This window comes from Eptesicus fuscus, chromosome 16 (assembly GCF_027574615.1).
Source record: "Eptesicus fuscus isolate TK198812 chromosome 16, DD_ASM_mEF_20220401, whole genome shotgun sequence".
Lineage (NCBI taxonomy): Eukaryota > Metazoa > Chordata > Mammalia > Chiroptera > Vespertilionidae > Eptesicus > Eptesicus fuscus.
In genome coordinates, this window is record NC_072488.1 from 67,701,522 (window position 1) to 67,728,742 (window position 27,221).

Consider the following 27,221-nt stretch of genomic DNA (forward strand, 5'->3'; position numbering starts at 1 on the left):
TTTCTTCCCCATATCTGGGAAGTTTTCTGTCATTATTTCTTCAGATAGATTTTCTAATCCTTGCTGCTCTTCTTGTCCTTCTGGCATCCCTATTATACGTATGTTACTTCGTTTCATGTTGTCTCAAAGCTCCCTTAGGCTTTCCTCCTGCTTTTTAATTTTTTTCTCCAGTTGCTGTTCAGATTGGGCTTGTTTCTGTACCTTATCTTCTAACTCACTAATTCGGTCCTCTGCTTCTTCTAGTCTACTGTTGATACTTTCTATGGTGTTTTTGATTGTAGCTATATTACTTTTCATTTCTTCCTGAGTCTTGCATAGGTTGTTGATTTTCTCATCCATCCAGTGTATGAATTCCACGACCATTACTCTCAATTCTTTTTCAGTCATGTTGCATGCTTCAATTTCACTAATTTCCTTTCTTGGCGACTCCTCATTTTCTTTCCTCTGGGGATTGTGTCGTCTCCCCATTCTGACTATCACCAGAAGGTTAAAAGTTTGAGTTGCGTGGACCTGGGCCATGTACAGTGGGAGCTCCGCACCACCCGAGTGTCACTGAAGTGCTCCGACACTAAGACGTGTGGCTGCCGTGGGTTGGTGGGAACCAGGCTCGCCCAGGATCAGTGTTACCAGCATTCAGTGTGGTCTCAGGTGCGCACCTAGAATCATGGACCCCACCTGCACTGCGCTGTTGGCGTGTGCCAAAAATGAGTCTCTTGGCGCGTGCCAGGAGTCAGAGTTTCCCTGTGTCTGCACCAAGAATCGAGTATCAGAGTCTCTGTTGCCTCATGCGGCTCTCACTGAGAATCAGGGTCCCTGTGTGTGCATGCACCAAGAATTGGAGTCACTGGCTCTTAGTGTGAATGCGCTGTGAGTCAGGGATCCCAGGCGCACACGTTAAGAAACAGAGTCAAGTTAGTGGTGCTCAGTGCTGCTTTTTGCTGGGAGAATCTGGGTCCCAGTCACCATGGGGAACTGGGTTGCACAGTAGCACTGTGGCGTGCCTGCACTGCGGAAAACAGACTTCCGTGTGCGCTGCAGAAAACAGACTTCCGTGTGCACTGCGGAAAACAGACTTCCGTGTGCGCTGCAGAAAACAGACTTCCGTGTGCGCTGCAGAAAACAGACTTCCGTGTGTGCTTGCCCAGAATCGAAGTCAGGTGGCACTGCCGCCCTGCGTGAGCTTCAGGTTTGGTTGCCCGATTGTGTTGCGGGGAGCAGATTCCAGTCTCTGGGCATGCGGGGTCTCAAAATTCCTGTAGCAGTGCTGTGGTCCATGCTCGCACTCCCCAACTCAAATTCCCATTGGGGCACTGCAGCCCAAGCGAGGGGCGGGTCTATCAGTTACTATGGCGGTATCTGCGATCCTGCGAGGTGGGGGATAGGCTCTTTGACTCACAGAAATCTGTGGCCGGAGGTCTGGATTCTTGTTGTCTGTTGGTCTGAAGCTGTGGTTGCGGTTCTCTGTCCCCAGTGGCTGCAGAGTCCTGGTTTGCATCTGAGACGCAACTGGGTGGTGCTGAGGCCAGGATCCTAGTCTCAAGCAGCTCTGTTTCTCAAGATGGCATGGTCTCCGTGCCCGCACCGGCCGCCCAGAAGTGTCCGCTTTGTGCACGGGGCTCCGCTGTCTAAGACAGCCCGGTTTGGCAGCCCCTTGGAGGACCTGCAGAATCTAACTGTCCCTAGCTCATACACACACACACACACACACACACACACACAACATCTACACTCTCCTCTATGGTTCCCTCACTCTCTCATACTCTCTCCCTCCCTACCTTCCTGCCAGTTGCCATCTTCAAGATCCATGGGATTTTTTTTTTTTTTACTTAGTGAGAAAAATAATACTTCCCAGAAGCAGAAGTTGTTGTTGTTGTTTATCTTAATTTTCTTACCTCGTTTTTTTTGTTGTTGTTGTTGTTTTTTTGCTCAAACTTTAAAAGGTGACTTTAAGTATGCCTATCTTTTATCTTAATAGTCTTTACTTTTTGGTCACTGATTATGTCACTTCTTTGTAACTGAGATGATTACAGCATAGGACTTCCTTCTGTTTTCTTAATTCCTTTTTTCTTTATAAATGCTAAACTCTTTGACCTATATGGAATTTCCCACAGTTGTAGAATTTAAAAAAATAAATGTATGTGTATATTCTTCTTCTTTACCTATCTCATCCAATACCGCTGACTAAATTAGTCTTTTTTCCCATTGTTGTACAGCATCTTTATATGACACTAGAGGCCCAGTGCATGAAATTCGTGTGCAGGGATGGTCCCTAGGCCTGGCCTGCAATCAGGGCCATCTTCCCCGGCTGCCTGCAGCTGGCCCCACCCCCCACTGCCACCCACCCCTGGTTCCCTATTTGCCATTGGGTGATGGGAGCCTGCCAGTCAGGGAAAGGGAGTGAGAGGTGGTCAGTGCACCTCATAGTGACTGGTCAAGCGGTCGTTCTGGTCATTCCGCCATTAGGATCAATTTGCATATTATCCTTTTATTATATAGGATTGTTGTACCCACTCTACAGGCAGTCCTCAGGTTATGTTGGACTCAACGTACATTGTTTTGTGGTTTTGTCACCATCTCCCATTTATTTATTTTTTTTAAAAAAGTTCCATCATTTCGACATATGTACGTATGTGCTTTATGTTTTTTACTAGAGGCCCTGTGCATGAAATTTGGGGACCCTCTCCAATCTGGGACCCCTTGAGGGATCGGGCCTAAACGGGCAGTCGGACATCCCTCTCGCAATCCAGGACTGCTGGCTCCCAACTGTTCACCTGCCTGCCTTCCTGATTGCCCCTAACCACTTCTGTCTGACAGCCTGATCACCCCCTAACCACTCCCCTGATAGCCTGATTGATGCCTAACTGCTCCCCTGCCAGCCTGATTGCCCCTAACTGCCCTCCCCTTCAGGCCTCATCACCCCTAACTTCCCTCCCTTGCCAGCCCAGTCACTCCTAACTGCCCTCCCCTGCAGGCCTCGTCCCCCCCCAACTGCCCTCCCCTGAAGGCTTGTTCCTCCCCAACTGCTCTCCCCTACAGGCCTGGGTCCCCCCAACTGCCCTTCCCTGCAGGCCCGGTCGCCCCCAACTTCCCTCCTCTGCCAGCCTGGTCACCCCTAACTTCCCTCCCCTTCAAGCTTGATCATCCCCAACTGCCCTCCCTTGCAGGCCTGGTCCCTCCCAACTTCCCTCCCCTGCTGGCCTGATCTCCTACAACTGCCCTCCCTTGCAGGCCTGGTCCCTCCCAACTGCCCTCCCCTGCTGGCCATCTTGTGGAGGCCATCTTGTGTCCACATGGGGGCAGCCATCTTTGACCACATGGGGGCAGCCATATTGTGTGTTGGAGTGATGGTCAATTTGCATATTACTCTTTTATTAGATAGGATTATTTACCACAAGTAAAGGTCAGGAATTGTTATCTTGCTTTTAATTTTTTTTTACTGTTTCACTTCATTACTGCTGTGTATGTGCTCCATGTGAGTGACATAGATGCTTATGTAGGTGGGTTCCAACTTACAGCAAAAATTGCGTTACGTGGTGCCGTGGGAACGGATCTCCGACGTAACCCGAGGACCTACTGTATACCATTATATGGTCTTACTGTTTCATCAGTATGATCCATTATGGGATTAATAAAAGCACATGCCAATATTTTGGGCAGTGGTATTGGGCAGGCTTGAAATTATGCCCTTTCAGAAGTGATAGCTCTTTTATAATGTTCTGTAAAAATTGCCTGCCATTTCTTCTAGATAAATCTTAACTATCAATTTGTTAAGCTCTGTGGTATTTTTGAAAGAGATTCTGGTTGGTGATTACAATCTTAATTTCCTTCCCTGAAATGTCCCTTGCCATTGTCCTCTGTCTCAGTAAATAACCCCACTCTATACCCATTTGTTTGAGAAAAACCTTGGAATCATTTTGATTCAATCATACACACACACACACACACACACACACACACACACACACACACACAGAATGTTTTTGGCCACCTAATGTGCATATTATCCACAAGCAATTCTCAACTACTCTGTGGACACCAGCTGGGTATCCTACAATTCAGTTCAATTCTGACATTATGTCCTTGGAGTTGGCACCAGGTCCCACTAGCAAAGGGCTGAGTCTGACAACACTGCCCACATTTCAGATACCAATTGTGAGTCCCAGATTGCCACCTGTGCTTCTTACTGCCCAGCTATAAATTGGGATTCCCATGATGCCTTCCTAGGATTCAGTAATTTGCTAGAATAGCTCTATCACTTACTATCTTGCATTATAAATACTTACGGTGTTGTCTTGTCTCCTGTACCAAATATAGCTCACTGAAGACATGGTCTATTCATGATCCAACTCTGAGTCTCTCAGAGCCACGTACAGGAAAGGCACTCAACAAGTATCCGACTAAGGGTTAAACCCTCTTCCTTTTTAAAGTTCTTCATGGACAGACTAAACTCATTATGTTTTCCTTTTTCTATGCAAGTGGTCACGTCACATGGAAAAAACAGTGCTTAAGTTACTTGTCGGGGGAAAGTCCCTTGCAAACCTCATAAGTGGAGCTTTTGGAAAACCTCTGTCTTCACAGCTGCACTGTTTTTGGAGGGGTAAATATTAAGTGTTTTTTTCACTCCCAGCATCTAACGGAATGTTATGACAAATCTATATTCACAAGTTAATGAAGTATTGACATACATCAGTTGATTCTGCTTATTGAATTCTTTGCTATTTATTTGTTTGTTTATTTATTATTTATTAACTCACTTGTGATTATATTTATTTTTAGAATTAAATTCTATTAATCAGAAGCTTGTTGATGTATCTGATCAAAATGGTGTTTTCTATTATTTTCTCTCTGTTTCTGATTGTTTTTTTGCCTATAGCATTCTATTTTTTTAAATGTATATTTGAATTATGAACAACCATATGCCAACAAATTAGACAATTTGGACAAGATGGATAAATTCCTAGAAATATAAAATCTTCCAAAACTGAATCAGGAAGAATCAGAGAATCTTAATGGATAGATTATAACTAATGCAATTGAAGCAGAAATCAAAAACTCCCAACAAATAAAAGTCCAGGACTGGATGGATTTACAGGTAAATTTTACCAAATATTCAAAAAAAGAACTAACACCTATCCTTCTCAAACTATTCCAAAATATCCAAAAGTAGGAAATACTCCCAAGCTCATTCTATAAGGCTAGCATTAGCTTAAATCCAAACCCAAAGACACTATAAAGAAATAAATTTATAGGCCAATGTCCCTAATGAATATAGTTACTAAAATGCTCAAAAATATTAGTAAACTGGATCCAGGAATACATTGAAAAGACCATGCATCATGATCAAGTGGGATTTATTGGGTGCAATGTTGGCATAATATCCACAAATCAATAAATGTGATAACCCACATAAACAAAATGAAGGATTAAAACCATATGGTCATTTCAGTAGATGCAGAAAAAGTATTTGATAAAATTCAGCACCCACTTGTGATAAAAACTCCCAGCAAAGTGGGAATAGAGGGAACATACCTCAACATAATAAAGGACATATATGACAAACCCACGGCCAACATCATACTCAATGGACAAAAACTACATATGTGTTTCCATTAAGATCAGAAACAAAACAGGGATGTTCACTTTCCCCACTCTTTTTTTATTATTAGTCTTTATTGATTAAAGTATTACATATGTCTCCTTTTCCCCCATTGACCTCTTTCCAACCACTCCCGGACCCCAGCACATGCCTCACTCTCCTACTGTGTCCATTGGTTATGCTTATACGCATGCATACAAGTCCTTTGATTGATCTCTTACTGCCACCACACACACACACACACACACACACACACACACACACACACACCCTCCCCTGACTTCTCTCTGAGGTTTGACAGTCTGTTCGATGCTTCTCTGTCTCTAGATCTATTTTTGTTCATCAGTTTATGCTGTTCATTATATTCTACAAATGAGTGAGATCATGTGATATTTACCTTTCTCCGGCTGGCTTATCTCGCTTAGCATAATGCTCTCCATGTCCACCCATGCTGTTGCAAATGGTAAGAGTTCCATTTTTTTTTACAGCAGCATAGTAATTCCATTGTGTAGATGTACCACAGTTTTTTAATCCACTCATCTGCTGATGGGCACCTAGGCTGTTTCCATATCTTGGCTATGATGAATTGTGCTGCTATGAAGATAGGGGTGCATATATCCTTTCTGATTGGTGTTTCTGGTTTCTTGGGATATATTCCTAGAAGTGGGATTACTGGGTCAAATGGGAGTTCCATTTTTAATTTTTTGAGGAAACTCCATACTGTTCTCCACAGTGGCTGCTCCAGTCTGCATTCCCACCAGCAGTGCAAGAGGGTTCCTTTTTGTCCTCATCCTCGCCAACACTTGTCATTTGTTGATTTGTTGATGAGGGCCATTCTGACAGGTGTGAGATGGTACGTCATTGTCCTTTTGATTTGCATCTCTCAGATGATTAGTGATTTTGAGCATGTTTTCATGCATGTCCTTCTGTATGTCCTCTTTCGAAAAGTGTCTATTTAGGTCTATTGCCCATTTTTTGATTGGATTGTTTATCTTCCTTTTGTTAAGTTGTAGGAGTTCCCTGTAAATGTTGGAAATTAAACCCTTATCAGAGATAACATTGGCAAATATGTTCTCCCCTGCAATGGGCTTTCTTGTTGCTTTGTTGTGGTTTCTTTTGCTGTGCAGAAGCTTTTTATTTTGTTGTAGTCCCATTTGTTTATTTTCTCTTTAGTTTCCATTGCCTTAGGAGCAGTATCAGTGAAGAAGTTCCTTCGGCATATGTCTGAGATTTTGCTGCCTGTGGATCCATCTGAGATTGTTATGGTTTTCCATTTTACATTTAAGTCCTTTATCCATTTTGAGTTTATTTTTGTGTATGGTGTAAGTTGGTGGTCTAGTTTCATTTTTTTGCATGTATCGGTCCAATTTCCCCAACACCATTTATTGAAGAGACTGTCTTGACTCTATTGTATGCTCTTGCCTCCTTTGTCAAATATTAATTGAGCATAATGGCTTGGGTCGATTTCTGGGTTCTCTGTTCAGTTCCATTGGTCTATATGTCTGTTCTTGTGCCAGTACCAGGCAGTTTTGAGAACCATGGCTTTGTAATACAGCTTGATATCTGGTACTGAGATCCCTCCTACTTTGTTCTTCTTTCTCAGGATTACTGTGGCTATTCAGGGTCTTTTTTTATTCCATATGAATTTTGGGGGAGTTTCTTCTAGGTCTGTGAAATATGCCGTTTGTATTTTAATGGGGAGTGCATTGAATCTATAGATTGCTTTGGGTAGCATGGACATTTTAATGATGTTGATTCTACCAATCCATGAACACAGTATATTCTTCCATGTGTTTCTATCTTCCTCTATCTCTTTTTTCAATGTCCTGTAGTTTTCCTAGTACAGGTCTTTTACCTCCTTAGTTAAGTTTATTCCTAGGTATCTTAATTTTTTGTTGCAATGGTAGATGGGATTGTTTTTTTAATTTCTCTTTCTGTAAGTTCATTATTGGTGTATAAAAAAGCCTTTGATTCCTGGGTGTTAATTTTGTATCCTGGAACATTGCTGAATTTATTTATTAAGTCTAATAGCTTTCTGATGGAGTCTTTAAGGTTTTCTATGTACAGTATCATGTCATCTGTGAATAATAACAGTTTTACTTCTTTTCCAATTTGGATACCTTTTATTTCTTATTCTTGTCTAATTGCTATGTCTAGCACTTCCAGTACTATGTTGACCAGGAGTGGTGAGAGTGGGCATCCCTCTCTTGTTCCTGTTCTTAGGAGAAATGGTTTTAGTTTTTTCCCATTGAATATAATGCTGGCTGTAGGTTTGTCATATAAGGCTTTTATTATGTTGAGGTATGATCCTTCTATTCCCACCTTTCTTAGAGTTTTTATCAAGAAACGGTGTTGGATTTTGTCAAATGCTTTTTCTGCATCAATTGATATAGCTATGTTATTTTTATCTCTCAATTTGTTTATGTGATGTATCATGTTTATTGATTTGCAGATATTGTACCATCCTTACATCCCTAGGATAAGTCCCACTTGGTCATGGTGTATGATCTTTCTAATGTAATGCTGGGTGCAATTTGCTATAATTTTGTTGAGGATTTTAGCATCTATGTTCATCAGGGCCTGTAATTCTCTTTCTTTGTAGTGTTTTATCTGGTTTTGGTATTAGGGTAATGCTGGCTTCATAGAAGGAGCTTGGAAGTGGTCCTTCCTCTTGAATTTTTTGGAATGGTCTGAGGAGGATAAGTTTTAGTTCTTTTTTGAATTTTCAGTGAAACTCCCTGTGAAGCCATCTGGCTGAGGGCTTTTGTTTGCTGGAAGTTTTTGATGAATGCTTCAATGTTCTCCATAGTTATTGGCCTATTCAGATTTTTTTATTCTTCCTGATTGAGTTTTGGAAAGTCGTATTTTTCTAGGAATATGTCCATTTCTTCTAGATTGACCAGTTTGTTGAAATAGAGTTGTTCATAGTATATTTTAATAATCCTTTGTATTTCTGTGGCGTCTGTTGTTATCTCACCTTTCATTTCTGATTTTGTTTGTTTGGGTCCTCTGTCTTTGCTTCTTGGTGAGCCTGGCTAGAGGTTCATCAATCTTGTTTATCCTTTCAAAGAAGCAGCTCTTGGTTTTATTGATCTTTTGTATTGTTTTTGTTTTGTTTTGTTTTGTTTTTTTTGTCTCTATGTCCTTTATTTCTGCTCTGGTCTTTATTTTCTCCTTCCTTCTGCTCATTCTGGGCTTTTCTTGTTGCTCTCTTTCTGATTCGTTAAGTTGTAGAGTTAGATAATTTATTACCAGTTTTTCTTGTTTTTTGAGGAAGGCCTGTAATTCTGTGAACTTCCCTCTCAGGATTGCTTTCACTGTGTCCCATAGCTTTTGGATTGTTGTGTTTCCATTGCCTTTTGTTTCCAGGATGTTTTTAATTTCTTCATTGATCTCTTTAGTAACCCAATCATCCTACCTAATAAAAGAGTAATATGCAAATTGACCATACCTCTGCTACACACAAGCCACACCCACCAGTCACACCCACCAGCCACACCCACTAGCCAATCAGGAGCGAGTATGCAAATTAACCCAACCAAGATGGCTGTGGCCACAGAGCGAGCAGGAGGGAAGCTTGAGTTTCCCCAGCAATGGAGGAAGCCAAGCTTTCCACACACCCTGGCCGGCCTAGGCCTCCACTCCAGGCTACAAAGTTTCAATTATAGAAGATAAATAAATCCCAACAGAAATGGCTGCCACCACAGAGCAAGCAAAAGGCTTGGCTCTGCTCCAGGCTACAAAGTTTCAATCATAGAAGATAAATAAATCCCAAATACAAGGGCCTCCACTTGGGTTGCTGGGGGGCGTGGCCAGCCTGAAAACCACCACAGGCCCCTCGCCCAGGCCACCCCACGCCCCAAGGGAACCCCCACCCTTATCTGGGACACCCTTCAGGGCAAACCAGCTGGCCCCCACCCATGCACAAGGCCTCTATCCCACTGGTCAGCAAACTGCAGCTTGCAAGCCACATGCGGCTCTTTGGCCCCTTGAGTTTGTGGCTTGCGAGCCGTGGTTTGCCGACCACTGCTCTAAGGTATCACCCAAATCATTGTCCTAAAGCAGTGGTCAGCAAACCGTGGCTCGCGAGCCACAAACTCAAGGGGCCAAAGATCCGCATGTGGCTCGCAAGCCGCAGTTTGCCAACCACTGCTCTATCCTATCTAATAAAAGAGAAATATGCAAATTGACCATCACTCCAACACACAAGATGGCTGCCCCCATGTGGTCAAAATCCTGCCCCCGTGTGGACACAAGATGGCCACCACAAGATGGCCAGCAGGGGAGGGCAGTTGGGAGGGACTAGGCCTGTAAGGGATGGCATTTGGGAGCAATCAAACCTGCAGGGGAGGGCAGTTAGGGGTGACCAGGCCAGCAGAGGAGGGAAGTTGGGGGTGACTGGGCCTGCAGAGAAGGGCAGTTGGGGGGGACCCAGCCCTGCAGGGTAGAGCAGTTGGGGGGGACCAGGCCTGCAGGGGAGGGCAGTTAGGGGTGACCAGGCCTGCAGGGAGGGCAGTTAGGGGCAAACAGGCTGGCAGGGGAGCAGTTAGGCATCAATCAGGCTATCAGGGGAGTGGTTAGGGTGTGATCAGGCTGGCAGGCAGAAGCAGTTAGGGGCAATCAGGAAGGCAGGCAAGCGAGCAGTTGGGAACCAGCAGTCCTGGATTGTGAGAGGAATGTCCGACTGTCCGTTTAGGCCCGACCCCTCGAGGGGGCCCAGATTAGAGAGGGTGCAGGCTGGGCTGAGGGACACCTCCCCCCACCCCACCCCCGTGCACGAATTTTGTGCACCGGGCCTCTAGTTGTTTAATAACATGCTATTTAGCCTCCAAGTGTTTGATTTTTTTCATTGTTTTTATTGTAGTTGATTTCTAATTTTATGCCATCTTGATCTGAGAAGATGCTTTATATGATTTCAATCTTCTTGAATTTGAAGAGACTTTGTCTATGTCCTAATATGTGGTCTATCTTTGGAAATGTCCAATGTGCACTTCAGAAGAATGTATATTCTGTATCTTTGGAGTGAAATGTTCTGAAAATGTCAATTAGTTCCATCTGATCTAGTGAGTCATTTAGGATTGCTGTTTCTTTGTTGGTTTTTTTGTCTAGAGGATTTATCCAGTGATGTCAATGGGGTGTTAAAGTCCCCTACTATGATTGTATTGTTGTTAATCTCTCCCTTGATATCTTCCAGAAGTTTTTTTTTTAATGTATTTGGGTGCTCCTGCATTGGGTGCATATATGTTCACCAGAGTTATATCTTCTTGTTGGACCAATCCCTTTATTATTATGAGGTGGCCTTCCTTATCTCTTGTTATGGCCTTTACTTTGAGGTCTATTTTGTCAGTTATAAGTATTGCTACCCCAGATTGTTTTTCATTTCCATTTTCCTAAAAGATATTTTTACATCCCTTCACTTTCAGTCTGTGTGAGACCCTTGTTCTGAGGTGGGTCTCTTGTAGACAGCATATATATGGGTCATGTTTTCTTATCCATTCAGCCACTCATTGTCTTTTGATTGGAGTATTTAACCCATTTATGTTTAAAGTTATTAGTAATAGGTACTTGTTTGCAGCCATTTTTATTCTTTGTGCATGTGTTCCTTCTTCTCTTTCTATTTCTTTTTATAACAGTCCCTTTAGCATTTCTTGCATTGCTGGCTTGGTAGTGATAAACTCCCTTAGCCATTTTTTTGTCTGTGAAGCTCCTGATTTCCCTTTCAATTCTGAACGATAGCCTTGCTGAATAGAGTATTCTTGGATTCAGTCCCCTGCTTTGCATAACTTTGTATACTTCATTCCATTCTCTTCTGGCCTGATGTGTTTCTGTTGAGAAATCATTTGATAACCTAATGGGAGATCCCTTGTAGGTAACTCTCTGTCTGTCTCTTGCAGCCTTTAAGATTCTCTCCTTGTTGTTAATGTTTGCCATTATAATTATGATGTGTCTTGGTGTGGGTCTTTTAGGGTTCATCTTGTTTGGGACTCTCTGTGCTTGTGTGACTTTTTTCTTCCCCAAATCAGGGAAGTTTTCTGTCATTATTTCTTCAAATAGATTTTCTAATCCTTGCTCCTCTTCTTGTCATTCTGGCACCCCTATTATACATATGTTACTTTGTTTCATGTTGTCCAAAAGCTCCCTTAGGCTCTCCTCTTGCTTTCTAATTTTTCTCTTCAATTGCAGTTCAGATTGGGTGTGTTTTGTTGCCCTGTCTTCTAATTCGCTAATTCGGTCCTCTGCTTCTTCTAGTCTGCTGTTGAAACCTTCCATTGTGTTTTTAATTGTAGCTATGTCACTCTTTATTTCCTCTTGATTCTTGCATAAGTTGTTGATTTTCTCATCCAGCTGGTTTAGAAATTTATGACGCCTACTCTGAATTCTTCTTCTGACATATTGCATGCCTCTGTTTCATTTAGTTCCTTTTCTTGCTACTCCTTTTATTTCCTTTTGGGATTGTTTCTTTGTCTCCCCATTTTTGCTCTCACCGAAGTATCTAGACGCCAAGTTACATGGGGCCTGTGGCTGCAGCAGCAGGCTTGGCAGGATAGTTGCACAGTTAAAGACTCACCAGAGGGCCCAGTCACCAGGACACAAGAGGCCCGGGGCTGAAGCAGCAGGCCTGGTGGGAGGGTGGCACAGTCTGAGACTCACCAGTAGGCCCAGTCACTGGGACGCATGTTGGGCAAACTTCTTAACCTCTCATCTGGGGACAAGCTGAGTTTCTGTGCTTTCTCTTTGGCATTCCTCTATGTTGTGCATATAGGAAGAGGGTAGGATTTGCAGCTTCTAGATTGCTGGGGTTTATAGAAAGCTCCCACTTCCTCTGCGCTCCACTGCTGGGTGAGGCTCTGGGGACCCAGACACATACAAAGAGAAACTGGACTGTCTGGCATTGGGGCAGGAACTTGGTGGCAGCTTTCTTCTAGACAGAGGTGCTCTCAGCGGAGGTGCTCATGGCGGTCATTGTTCCAGTGCTGGGACTTCCCCAGTCACAGGGCTGACTGCTGCTTTCACCACTCTTATTCAACATAGTACTAAAACTCCCAGCCACAGCAATGAGACAAAAAGAAGAAATAAAAGGCATCCAAATTGGAAAGGAGGAAGTAAAATTGTCGTCATTTGAGAGAACCCTACAGATTCCACAAAAAACTACTAGAACTGATAAATGAATTCAGTAAAGTAGCAGGATACAAAATAAATATCTAGAAATCAGATGCATGTTTAAACACCAATAATTAACTATCAGAAAGGGAAACTAAAAAAACAATCTCATTCACAATTGCTTCAAAAAGAATAAAATACCTAGGAATAAATTTCACCACAGCTGTAAAAAGGCCTGTACTCAGACAATTATAAGACACTGGAGAAAGAAATTGAAGAAAATAAAAATAAGTGGAAGCATATACTATGTTCATGGATATGAAGAATTAACATCATTAAAATGTCCATATTACCCAAAGAAATCTGTAGATTCAATGCAATTCCTATCGAGATACCAGTGGCATATTTCACAAAACTAGAACAAGTATTCCAAAAATTTATATGGAACCACACACACACACACAAAAGAAAAAAAAATAGCCACAGCAATCTTAAGAAAGAAGAACAAAATTGGAGGAATCATGCTACCTGATAAACTATACTACAAAGCCACTGTAATCAAAACAGCCTGGTACTGGCATAAAAACAGACATATAGATCAATGGAACAGAATAGAGAGCCAAGATATAAACCCACAACTTTATAGTAAATTAATATTTAACAAAGGAAGGAAAAATGTACAATGGGATAAAGATAGTCTATTCAATAAATGCTGTTGGAAATATTGGACATATATGTGCCAAAAATTTAAACTAGACCACCTTCTTACACCTAACACAAGAGTAAACTCAAAATGAATTAAAGGCTTAAATGTTAGACTTGAAACCAAATAAATAAATAAATAAATAAAATCCTAGAATAAAACATAGACAGTAAAATCTCAGATATTTCTCATAGCAATATTTCTTTCTGATATATCTCCTCAGGCAAGGGAAACAAATGGGACTATATCAAATTTAAAAGTTTTTTTTAAATTTTTAAAATTGATTTCAGAGAGGAAGGGAGAGGAAAAGAGAGATAGAAGCATCAATGATGAGAAAGAATCAGCTATTAGCTGCCCCCTGCATGATCCCTGGTCCTAAAACCCAGGCATGTGCCCCAACCAGGAATCAAATCCTAACCTCCTGGTTCATAGGTCAACACTCAACCACTGAGCTACACTAGCCTGACCAAACTAAAAAGTTTTTGCATAACAAAGGAAACCATCAACAAAATGAAAAGACAACCACTGAATAGGGGAACATATTTGCCAATGATATGTTATTAATATCCAAAATTTATTAAGAACTTATAAAACTCAACACCAGAAAAACAAACAATCCAATTAAAAAATGGGCAAAACAATCCAATTAAAAAATGGGCAAAACAATCCAATTAAAAAATGGGCAAACAATCCAATTAAAAAATAAACAATTCAATTAAAAAATGAATAGACATTTCTCCAAGGAGGACATACAGATGACCAATAGACATATGAAATAATGCCCAACATCACTAATCATCAGATATGCAAATTAAAACCACAATGAGATATCACCTTACACCTGCCAGAATGGCTATCATCAATAAATCAACAAACAACAAGTGCTGGTGAGGATGTAGAGAAAAGAGAACACTCATGCACTGTTGGTGGGGATGCAGATGGTGCAGCCACTGTGGAAACCAGTAAAGAGTTACCTCAAAATATTAAAAATAGAACTGCTTTATGACCCAGCAATTCCACTTATGGGAATTTATACACAGTGAAATACTACTCAGCTATAAAAATTTTAAAAAAGGAAATTTTACCCTTTGCAACAGCATGGATGGACCTAGAATGCATTATGCTAAGTGAAATGAGACAATCAGAGAAAGACAAGTACCATATGATTTCACTCCTGTGGGTTCTAATGAACAAAATGAACAAGCAATATAGAGACAGACTCATAGAGAGCAGGCTGACAGCTTCAGAGGTAGAGAGGGGTGGAGGACTTGAGCAAAGAAGAAGAAAAAGGAAAAGACAACAGGGTGGTGATGACTGGGAGTGGAAGGGGTGTGGAGGAGGGCATGGGGGATAAATGGGGTGAGAAGAGACTTGGCTTGGGGTGGAGGTCACACAGTACAGTGTCTTATTTCACTTAGCAGAATGCACTCCAAAATTCTACTGGTTTCTGATGTGTTTAGAATTGTGCACCTGAAACTCATAGAATTTTGTTAACCAGTGTCACCCCAATAAATTCAATAAAAAGGAACAAATAAAAATGATATTTTGTTATGTGAACTGAGATACATGAAATTAGCATTTTAGGCTGAATGAACCTGCTTTATTTCTTTTATTGCTTAAGAACAAGTTTAATGTATTTCAGAAATATTTACCATTTTCCCAGCCAAATATTCCTTGGTGTACTCCAGTTTCCCACGGTGCTTTGTGAGTGAGCAGCCCCGGAAGCGTGCTCTGCAGAGCTGGCACTGTGTGGCTCCTACTGGTCACAGGCGTGGCGAGTGCGCGGCCCTTAGCAAGGCCATTGTGCTGGGCCGCTGAACAGACGCAGCATCCTTCGGACGCTGTGTCTGCCTCAGCTCGGGTGCTCTTTCCTGAGGCCTGCCCGGCTCACTCCACAGCGCCCCTCCCTCACTGCTGGGAAGAGTCTGAGACTTTGTATGGCTTTTGGTGGTGTAAATGTCTGGTTCAGATTTTTACACTATTGTTCTTTTGTGGGTTGTGCTATCTAGAAGCTTCCAGTGTTTCTCGCTTTGCTTTCTTCCCAGAATTTGACAAAGAGATTATTTTAAAACTAGAGACCCGGTGCATGAAATTTGTGCACAGGGAGGGGCAGTCTCCTCAGCCCAGCCTGCACCCTCTCCAATCCGGGACCCCTTGGGGGATGTCCGACTCACAATCCTGGACCACACAATGAGTGAGGAGGTGAGCTTTGTGCAGTGGCGATGAGACCCCTCACCTGCCTGCCTGCCTGGTCGCTCCTAACTGCCCCCCGCCACTGGCCTGATCACCCCTCACTGCCTCTGCATGCCGGCCTGATAGCCCCCAACTACCGCCCCACCCCACACCCCCCCCCACCCCTGCTGGCCTGGTCACCCCCACCTGCCCCCCTGTCAGCCTGGTCATAGGCAGCCATCTTGTGAGTATGTGAGGGTCGATTTGCATATTACCTCTTTATTATATAGGATGAGAAAATGTGATGAATTAATTGCATTGCCTTTAGTTAAGCATAGTTCCTTAGTTTTTAAGCTCATTTAATTTCAAAAATATATGCAGAGAGAAATATATGCAGAGAGAAATTAAAATAAATTCACTCCAAGAGAGAAATATTTAACTATGTATTTTGTACAGGAGACCTCTAATCGTGGTCCCCTTCCCATAAGTGAATTTCTATTGCAATGAAAATAAAATACGTGTTGAAGCATCCATTCCGACAGACTTCAGTGTGCCGGTTGTCAGTGAGGGCACAGTCTGATGCTGTGAACACTATAAGCAGGAAGTACAAAGAACAAATTGGACCGGGGTAGGTGAGTCTCAGCCGAGGGCCGAATACGGCCCCAGCCTGGTCCTGATGGCCTGTGGGGAGGATGGCTTTTAAAATCTTTTTAAATGGCTAAACAAATTCTACAAAGATAATATGTTGTGACACAGAAAACTGCATTCAGTTCCACGCCTGCAAATAGTGTCCCACTGGCCGCAGCCAGGCCCTGGCACTGCTGCCTCTGGCCCTCTCAGCAGAGCGGAGCCTGGCTGCCGGCTGCAGGTGGCTTCCGGCGCCTGCGCAGAGACAAGGTGGGTGGCCCCAAGTAAGCGTGGAGCTTGCCTGCAGGAGCTCACAGTCAGCCTTTAGGTAAGACACTTTAGTTGACTTCCCCCATAACTGATCCATTTCCCGGTGGTATTAGCTGGGATAATGACCCGAGGAAAGCAAATTCTGTGTATTCCGTCCACACCTTCTCAGGAAATGCCTGGTGGGGAGGGGATGGCCAGAAGTGCATACCCATTTGTAAACGTTGGTTTGTTTGTTTTGTTCTGTGAATAACTAAGTGTAAGAAGCCTTTCTGGCTTTGTTTTGAATAAATATCTTGCTGAAAAGTGTGATGCTTGTCCTTCATGCAAGTGTAGACATCCACGTACAAAACCGTTTGTGCCAGCAGAGCGTGTGGTAAAATTCAGTGTCTGCCATGCTCCCCCAGAGCACGAGCTGCAGCTCCTGTGAGGCCTTCCTTCCCCCCCGCCTTGCCTGTGGGGCAACGGGGCAGGTTCAAGCTGCTGCCCAAGTTCCAGCCCAGGTCACTCCGACCAACGTGGACGGGCTAAGCCTCCCTACAAGAGAGGAGAGCAGCACTTTAAAGACATAAACCCAGGGTTTCTTAAGTAAAAGTTTCTTCCTGCTCCTTGCTGTTCCCCGATCTGCTGCCTCACTCCCTCCGCGCCTCCTCCAGCCCTTCCTCCAGGCCCTTGGGTCTCCCACCTGTGTTTAGGCTGCTGCTGTCCTGCCCCTCCCCTCTGTTCTCCCCGCCCCTCCCCGTGGCTGTCCCTGCTCCTCCCTGGAGCGCCAGGATCAGTGAGGGATGCACCTGAGAGTGGCAGGTGTTGGCCTGTGTGAGGAGCACACAGTCTCTGCTCCTTCCTTCTCTCCGCTGGGTTCCCACCTCGTCCTGGAACCAGGATCTCCTTCCAACACAGGGATAGACGGCACCCCACACGTCCTGGGGCTGGGTGCAGGGAAAGGAAAAGAAGGCAAGACGGGAAGTAGGACCTACCGAGAACAGGCTCCCCCTCCCAGTTTGCCTGCAGAGCGCCTGCTCCTGGGTCTGTGTTTCTTTGGAGCTGTGTCCTCTTGCTCTTGCCTGCACAGGAGGGGAGAACGCCAGCATTGGGGGGTCTGTGCCACTGCAGGCTCAGTGGTCGGAGCTCTGCAGCTCCCGGCTCAGTGACCTTACGGCTCTTTATGTGGTGGGTGCATGGGTCCCCATTTCACAGATGAGCAAGCTGGCCTCAGTCTGATGGTAACTTCCCCACGGCCACAAGCCGAGACTGGAGGAGCTGGATCAAAGCCGGGCTGTTGTCTGGGCAGCTGGCAAGGCCCCAGCACGTAGGTCCGGCCTTCAGGTCTGCGTCCCAGAAAGGAGCTGAATGCCCATGACCCTGGGAGCCGGGAGGCACGTCCCCCTCACAGGGAGGGCTGCTGCGGGGCCAGCCCGCCGAGGACAGGGTCCCGGCTGCTGCACTGGGGACTCCTGCAGCTCCCCTTTAACAGAGGTCAACGGCCAGAGGTCATGGGGGAAGCCCTATTGAACCAGGTGAATGTGTATGTTCCCCAGCAATTACCGAAGTCTGCTATAATGTGAATAACAAAATAATCCAAGCTGGAGGGATGGTTTGAATACCAAATAAATGTTAACTTAATTATTTAGAGGTGAGTTATTTGCATCTCTTCAAATTATGGTGATTTTCCTGATTCACAAACTATTTCATGCTGTGAGTTAGAGTACAGCTTATAGCTTCCAAGAATTTACTTACTAAAACTCTGTGATTGTACGTGTTAAAAAAGTAACTTACTCTGTTACTTTCATGTTATCTTCTGATAATTGAGATCATTTCCACGGGCTGCGTTGGCTCTACCACGCGTGACAGCCTCAGGACGGCCCGCTGCCTTGCAGATAGGAGGTGTCCTCGCCAGGCCCTCAGGGACCCTCTCACGCGCAGTCACTCCCCAGGGCCCACATGCCTGTGCAGCCGTGTCCCCTGCGCCCCTCCTGCGCCCCCGTGGTACGGCCCCACTGTGGCCCCACTGGTTAGGAGACAGTGTCTTTCCCACATCTCACTCCCTGACGCCTCGTCCCTCTCTCGGAGCTCAGCACCCCTCTCCCGCCAGGCGCCGCCTCCGGTGCTCTCCAGCCCTCCCGCTCTGCTCAGGGCACGCGGCTGGGCCTCCATGGGCAGGTGCCCAGGGTAGAGCAAGTCTCGGACACATCCGTTCTCTGAGACTGGAGACCGTGCGAGTTCACATCCCTCCTACAGCGGTTGCCCGCGCTCCTTTGATGACTGACGGGGTTGTCTCTGAAGGAGCCGCCACCAGAAAAAGGAAGCATAGTCCACATCCGAGTGACAGAGCCTGGAGCTGAGCACAGCGGGGGCGGGGGGGGGGGGGGAGTTGCACCCTCTTCTCCGTGCAGAGCGACAGGGGTGTCCAAAAGCTGGCGTGCGGCCTCGGCGCATGGGCCACTTGGACCTCCACTTCCACTTAAACAAACAGGGTCGACGAGGTTGCATCAGAAAACGTGCTGGGAATCACGCTGTTGTCCCAAATGTAACATTGCATTGTCTTATTTAAGAAAACAGTCAGAATTTAGGCAAACGGTACTGTATGTTGTGTGCCTGTAGCGACCTACCTCTGATTCACATTTAAAGTTGTACCTGGAAGGACTTGGGAAATAGCTTTAAGGAGATCATCAGACTTTTACATCGTAATCTAGAAAGCCAGTCTATAGCCAGCTGTATGACTTCGGAGATTTTTGTTGTTGTTAATCCTCATCCGAGGATATTTTTCCAGTGGTTTTTAGAAAGGGTGGAAGAGGGGAGACAGAAAGAGAGAGAAACATTGATGTGAGAGAGACACGTCGATTGGTTGCCTCCTGCACGTGCTCTAGCCACGAGCACAGCCGCAGGGCCGACCTGGGGACGTTGCAATAGGCCCGTTGGTTCTGTCGGAGAACGGGCTGCGTCCCCGCCGCTCCTGCCTGAACCACGGCCATGTTTTCGTTTGCTTTGGAACAGGCTTCCATCTCTACCACAAGCTGCCCACCATCGTGCCCGAGAGCTGCCTGCTCATCATGGTGGGCCTTCTGCTCGGGGGCATCATCTTCGGCGTCGATGAGAAGTCGCCTCCCGCCATGAAGACGGACGTGTTCTTCCTGTACCTCCTGCCCCCCATCGTGCTGGACGCGGGCTACTTCATGCCCACCCGCCCGTTCTTCGAGAACATCGGCACCATCTTCTGGTACGCCGTGGTGGGCACGCTGTGGAACTCCATCGGCATCGGCGTGTCCTTGTTCGGCATCTGCCAGATCGAAGCCTTCGGCCTGAGCGACATCACTTTGCTGCAGAACCTGCTCTTCGGCAGCCTGATCTCCGCCGTGGACCCCGTGGCCGTGCTCGCTGTCTTCGAGAACATTCACGTCAACGAGCAGCTCTACATCCTGGTCTTCGGGGAGTCCCTGCTGAACGACGCGGTGACAGTGGTGAGTCCCGCTCTGCGCGGCACCTGTGCTGCCAGGCCTCCCGGGCGGATGCTCTGCTGTCTGTCCTGAAATTCTCACTAAGGATGTATTTCCTGCCGAGCACCTGTCTGTGTGTGCACTGGGCATGCCAACGAGAGGCGGGTCCCGCGAGCGGCTCCGAGGAGCCCGCCCCTCTCAGCACGTTCACCAGGGCAGCCGAAGGGGGGGGGGGGTGTAGGGCCAGGGGGCAGCCGATGTCCATGGAGTGCCCTCTACCCCCCCTTCCCAAGGTCCTTTAGTCTGTCACGTGGGCAAAGCTCAGCACACAGCTCACTTCTGGTTCACACTCAGCCAGCATTGTTCTGGGCTTCACCATTTTCCCATAAATGGGTACCTATTCAGAAAATGCAAATTATTTTAAATTCTTATTAATTGGCACATAGTTAGAGGCAGAGGCAGCTAGGGTCCTGTGTCAGCAGCAGGTACCGCCACCCCATGCTGGGCCAGGGGGTGCTGTGTCCCGGAGCCTCAAAGGGCTCTGGCTGGTGAGGGGGTGCTGTGTCCCGGAGCTGCATCTGGGGCGGGGATGGCGGGGATGGCGGGAATGGGCACACTGACCTGTGCATGCGCACTTGGGCTCAGGGCTTCAGACAACCTGTGAAATAGGTGTTCTCCCCATTTTGCAAATAATAAAGTTGAGATAAAGCTTATTAAGTAACGTGTATTTAAGTAACTTAAGTAATTTATATAATCCCCCCATTAATTCCTGTTATTAAAATGTTATCGCTGAGTCGTTTCAAAGTTAGCATAAATTAACAGGGAGAGCCAGCATCACCCTCCGTCAGCCCGCATACAGACCCTGAACCGGACAGAATGTCATCTTGAAGGATGTCCATTAACTCCATGTAGATATTATTTTTTAGAAAATAAATTTTATAAGGAAACCCAGTTTTTTAGAGTAGCTGCCAAGAGTTTTAAGACAGCCAAGTGAACTCAATCAGCGGTCTCGCTCCTTTACTCCGTTGTTCGTTAACAGCCGTCAGCCACCAGCTCGCCCACCGTGAAGGTTAACGGGAAGCGGCCATCGCAGTGAAGCTGCCTCAGACTCTCCTCGTTTCTGAAGGCGCCGGGCTGTGTTTGGTCAGACACCTCTGCCCTGGTTGCGGGAGACCGGACGGTTCGGTGTGGGGTTCCTGGCTCCTGTGTGTAAGGAAGCTGCACAGAGACGTCAGCCCACTTTCCGCTTCCTTCCAGAGCAGGGAGCGCCTCGGGCCGGGCCCAGCAGCCTGAGCCTTGGCCGCGCTCTCAGCCCCCTCACGCAGATGCTCCGTGGTCCTCCTTCGAGTTCCTCAGGAATCAGGTCTCAGGGTGCGAGGGCCCGCCTTCCAGAGGCAGGTCCTGGGCTTCCTCTCGGAGGCACAGAGCCGCCGAGGTGGCCCTCCAGATGGGCGAGCCGCCCGGACCACACAGGAGCAGGGCCAGGGCGGAGGACGGGCGGCCACTCGTCGGGTGGAAGCCTTGCCCCGAGGCCAAGGCCGGTAAGTCAGGGTGACCGTTATGGCTTCACACGAAAGCGCCTTCCTCGGTGGGTCGTGTGCCCGGGGCTGCCCCTTCAGCCCACGCCTGCACGGGAAGGGGCCCTGCCCAGCGCGGGGCTGCCTGTTGCTGAAGAATAGAGATTTATTTCACTGAACTGGTTGGACAGTGGAGTGAATTAGAAAACAGGTGTAAAAATTATGATTCTGTCTCTTAGTCAGGCACCTTCACAGCATAAAGGTGGACATGCTTTTTGGGAGGCTTTTGACTCCGTCATCTGTCCTATCTGTAGGAGAGGTGTAAGGAACTCATGGAATAGACAGAGATATAAAAACATGGACCACGCCATGGCCGTTGTGGCTCAGTTGGTTGAGCATCGTCCCATCCACTGAAAGGTTGCTGGTTCGATTCCCGCTCAGGGCACATGCCCGGGCTTCAGGCTCACCCTGGTGGGGGGTATGCAGAAGGCAGCCAATCGATGTTTCACTGTCACATGGATGTTTCTATCTCTCTCCCTCTCTCTTCCTCTCTTTAAATCAATTTTTAAAAATAAATAAATAAAAATTAAATTAAAAATCTCCTTCACATTGGAGATAATTTTTAAAAATATATGGACCATGCTGCATACAGTGAAAAGGATGAGTCGCTCTGAGTTGCGACTAGAAGGGTGGAGATTAACAGGGAGAATTAATGTTAAAAATGTAGTCCGGAGCGTGAGTGAGATTGTAGGTCCCCAAGTCATGGTAAATTAAATACTGAGCTGGCAGAGTTGAAGGTTAGAAAACCTACCCAAAAATGTCTCAAAGCAAAGAGAAATTGATAATATATGACTGCAGTCAAACTCTGTGTGTTATTGTCTAGGGCAGGGGTGGGGACATCCGGCCTGCGTATAAGGCCCAAGAAATCATTTGGTCTGGCCCTGCGAAGGCATTAGGGGAGAGTTAATTAAATGTTTGACCAAATACAGCAGGCTCGTTTTTAAGATGATAATTCTGTATGGCCTGCGAATGATGTTATAAATATCCAAATGGCCCTTGGCAGGAAAAGGTTCCCCACCCCTGGTCTAGGGTGTAGTGGATTGGATAGTAGATTGGAATTATCCGGAGAAATGACAGTCAAAAAAAAAAGGTGAGCTTTTTTATAGGATTTTTGTGCTTTCCCATATAATTAATATTTTAGGAAAACGTTTAAAATTTCTTATATTAGGCAAAGATTGCTTAGGTTTCCAGTTATTTGAGAAGTCTTGCTATTTCCACAGTAGTTCATAATCAAATGGCTTAGCTTATTACATGGTAATTTCCAACATCATTTCTAGAACATGTCAATGTAACCTAATATTCTAATACATTTTCCAAGAAGACTTAAAAATTCTTCAGCCTACCATAGCCCGCCTGGCCGGGAGAGCTGGCTCTGCGGGAGGCCGGCCGCCCTGCTGGGCAGTGGATGTCGTCTCGGAAGCTGAAGGGGATGTGGTGACCATGTGACACCTTACTTTGCTTTTGCAAATAGCAGAATAGATTTACAATTCCTCATCCAAAAACGATTATTCTTTGTGTTTCACATCAGAAAAAGTGGCCTAAAAGCTGTTTTCTGGAACAGAAGTTTTCTGAGAAAGGACTCTGAATCATTTGCATCTTCGCGTCACGGTTTCACTGCATTATTGAACATTTTAAATCTGCAATCGAAATAGATAATTTGTGATGTTAGTAATGTAAGTGTTTTAGAAACATAATTGTGCGAGAAAGACTGGGAAACATGCAGCTGTCAAATTAGCCCGTCACGGAACTTGGCAAGCGCGTCCCTGGCGTGTCAGGCTTAAAATACCCTCGCCTGTGAGGTCACCTCTGCACAGACCCACTGCGCCCGCGGGCAGAGGGCACAGGATTCACAGATAAAACCCTGACTCCAGAAGCACTCGCCGTGTGGCTTCCCTGAGGTGCGATTACAGGATTTCACTGGAATGAAGTCCTGGGTTGTGGTCAGTTGTAGCTGGAAGAATTTTATCTTGTGCTGATCAGTAGATATCAAGTTCAGTGGAAAGCCGGTGGGAGGTTGTGGAAAGCTTCTGGTTGTCAAGGTAACACTGATACCTAAGATGTTCCCTGCAGCACTGCCCTGGCAGCTGGGCGGGCGGAGGGAGAGCCGGTGCCCAGCCTGCCCTCTGCAAAGCCTACAGGGACATGAGAAGCAGGCCGAGGCGCTGGGAGCTCTGAAGGAGGGAGCCGTCAGGAAAAGGGCTCCGGAAACAGCATGGCAGTGTGCCTGCTGCTCCTGAGGGAGGGGTGCTGAGCCTCTCCTGGGCCTCGCCCGTGGGAGAGACAGGGAGGAGAAGGGCCGTGGGCTCTGCGCACCAGGGCCTGGGAGTTCTGTTGGAGAGCTGAGGCACCCCGGAGGCAGCACCCACAGCACAGCGCGGCCCCCCTGCAGACCCTGGGTGCTGGGAGTCACCCGGCTCAGGAGGCAGAGAGGGGTTGGCGGGGCGGGGAGGCCAGGCCGCCCCGGGAGGAAGAGCAGCTCCAGCTGGGCCCGGGAAGACAGGTGCACTTTTCCTAGATTTAGGAGCTGGGTTTCTTACTCTTCGTTTCAAAAAAACGCAGGAGGGAAACCCGAGATGAATGAGCACGGTGTGTGCGGCCCTGGCCAGTGTGGCTCAGTGGTCAGAGAGCCAGACCATGCCTTGAAGGGTCGCAGGGTCAACTCCTGTCAAGGACACGTACCTGGTGCGGGTGGCTCCCTGCCCCGGGTGGGGGCAGCTTCCAGAGGCAACCAGTCAATATGTCTCTCTCACATCAGTGTTTCTCCCCCCTCCCCCCACTCTCTCTGAAAAGCAACGGGAAAGGTATCGTCATGTGAGGGTTACACACAATGAGTGAGGAGGTGAGCTTTGTGCAGCGGCGATGAGACCCCTCCCAGACGGAGGCGTGTGGGAAAGCGACTTAACAGGAGAAGTGCGCCAGGTGCATGGAGCCTTCCCAAAGCCGGGCGGGCGGTCCAGGATTCTAACCTTGAGAGTGAGAGACGGATAAGTGAGTCTTGTGGTGCTGGAGGGCATTAGAGTGAGGCGAGCTGTGGTTGCTGGTGCAGCTGGAGGCGGGCGGGCAGTCTCTCTCTCTCTCCTCGGGCAGCGAGTGACCGTCACCTTGGCCTTGGCTGCTCGGAGGAAAGGGGTATAAATAGCGCCTCTCTGAGCCTCTCAGGAAGCAGGAGGCTTGTTGCTGCTGCTGAAACCCGAGGTGTGCGGTGGCCTCGGGTGTAAGTAGGAAGCAGCTGCTGCGTGGAGCCAGTTCCTTTCTGGCCAGTGATGATGCCAGCGGGATGTCTGAGTCCTCGGGCGAGGGAGTGGCTGTTCTCCTCTCTTGTTCCAGTCGTTTCCAGGCATGCTATGCCCATGCTCCTGAGCGTTACACCCACATCCGGGAGGAGGACGCCCCTGCTCGCGGAGGAATAAGCCACTGTTGTCCCAAGGCCAGCGGGCATTTCTCGTCGTCTACGGGGCGACCTGGAGAAGTAAATCCTGCTACTGTGGTCCTTGCCTGCGGGGTGTAGGACCCCGTAGAAGAGAGTAAAACATCACACCAAACCCGCAACGTGTAGCTCTAAGGACCTCGGTGGGAGGAAGAGGCCAGATGGCTTTTCAGTAGGACACACTCGGGTCGACTCCCGTGGGCGACCTTGAAAGACTTGCCCAGAAGGCCGGCACCCGGGTTCTGGGGTCGCCCTGGCGTCAGTGTGATTGGGGGTGAATTTTGAGTTTCTCACAACCCAGGTGAGAGCGAGCATGGCCTCTGCTCCAACAGGCCCGTGTGCCCAGCTGTCCTGTCCGCCGGTTTTCCTGGGGATGCTGCCTGTCCCCCTCGGTCAGAAGGAGCAGGGCGCCTGCCGCCCTTGTGCTGTCCTTGCTGGTTCTGGGGGGAAAGGGGTGGGTCGGCCGTCCCTTCTGGCTTCAGCGGCTCAGGGGCCCTCAGCAATGTGTTTGAAGGCATGGCGCCAGCGGACAGGAAACGCCTGGCCTTTTTGAAGCGTACCAAACTAACACTATGTAAAGACTGTAGATTTTTCAGAAATACTCTTGTCACTTTAGAGGCACAAAATGTGTGTGAAGTCATAGCGCACACTCACACATGCACACACACGCACACTCACACATATGCACCCACACATACACTCACACATGCACACACACGCACACTCACACATGTGCACCCACGCACACACTCACACATGCACACACATGCACACTCACACACATGCACCCATGCATACACATTCATACACTCACACACATGCACACAGGTTGCTGCCTCTTGAGAAGACTCCTTTGGGTCTCACATTGCACCAAGCATATGTCTGTGTTGGGGGGGCCTGGGCGGAGGGCCTCAGCGGCCCGGGCGGAGGGTGCCCTCAGGTAGGGCACCGGCACTAGAGGACAGGTCCTTCCGGGGCGTTACCCCCGACAGGGCCTTGGGTGGTAATAATTCACGGCCACACCCTCAGCCTCAGGAGGACAGGCAGGTGTGCCAGATGGCAACCAAGCATTCAAGGAGCTTCCAAGTGGTATCTAAGCATGGATGTTTTTGGAGTAAGTTGTGCAATAATTTTGAATTCTCTTCTCACTTACTTTTAGAAAACGTTTTCCTGACAACATGCTGTTATCAAAGCCTTTAGTTTAAAGCTATTGGATATGATTTAAATAAGCAAATGCGTAGGAACTGCCACGCCACCACCTGGGTGCCCAGGAGGCATGTCCTCTGAGAGGCAGGCCTGTGTGGTGGCGGGCGGGGGGGGGCGGCTGGAAGAGCTGACCATGCGCTCCCTCCCCACAGGTCCTGTACAACCTGTTCAAGTCCTTCTGCCAGATGAAGACCATTGAGACTGTTGACGTGTTTGCCGGGATTGCCAACTTCTTCGTTGTGGGCATCGGTGGCATGCTGATCGGCATCTTCCTGGGATTTATAGCGGCCTTTACCACGCGGTTCACACATAACATACGGGTGATCGAGCCACTCTTTGTCTTCCTGTACAGTTATTTGTCCTATATCACAGCCGAAATGTTTCACCTCTCAGGTATCATGGCGTAAGTATTTGATTCTTCGTTAAGAGCACTTACCAATGGCGTTTTATCGGATTCGTGTATTCTAAGCTAAACATGTTAAAGTTAAGTTATATTAAAAGTAGGTTTCCTTACATTCTTCTAAGAACAATTAAAAGTGGGTTTTTATACTCTTTGTTTCAAAGAAATTAAAATATACAGCGGCCAGATTCATACTACAGCAATCTGGTGCTGAAATGGAAAACTGCTGAAAAGGCGCCTGTTGGGTCTCATGTGAAACATGGTAATCAGCTGTTGGGTTGACTGCCAGGGGCCACGAGTTTCCGAGTTTGGTGCCCGTTCCGTGGTGTCCACGCGGGCTGTACACGCCCCCCAGGTGCCATCGCCCAAACGCACTTGTTCTGGGCTTGCTCATGTGAACCCAGTCGAGCAATCTCAGCAGCAGAAAACCTTCCTCTGGTGGGAGATGTTATTTTAACTAATAGCTGGATGTCATTCCCAGCAAAAGTCAATGGATAAGGCACATACTCATGTACTTTTAGTTTATATTTTAAATAAAGAAACTTGATCATAAAGCAGGAAATGCATAAAGCAGGGCTTACTTCTTTATTGAAAGTACAGCGAGTGCCTCGGGCACGAGCCGACTCGGAAGGGTTCTCTCGGACCCGGAGCCTTTGGAGGGAGAGTCCTCACTGGGCGAGGATGTTCCTGTAGCATCCAAACCCCGCCTCT

The 27,221-nt window shown here is 47.0% G+C and overlaps 1 protein-coding gene across 1 annotated transcript in view; it reads left to right on the forward strand.

Moving 5' to 3' along the window:
* Window positions 1-27,221, forward strand: part of SLC9A2 (solute carrier family 9 member A2) — a 130,682-nt gene that overhangs the window by 33,949 nt on the left and 69,512 nt on the right. The window contains exons 2-3 of the mRNA XM_028128170.2: window positions 19,461-19,924; window positions 26,263-26,513. Of these exons, the coding sequence (XP_027983971.2) occupies window positions 19,461-19,924; window positions 26,263-26,513 (715 nt within the window). The remainder of the gene's footprint in view (window positions 1-19,460; window positions 19,925-26,262; window positions 26,514-27,221) is intronic.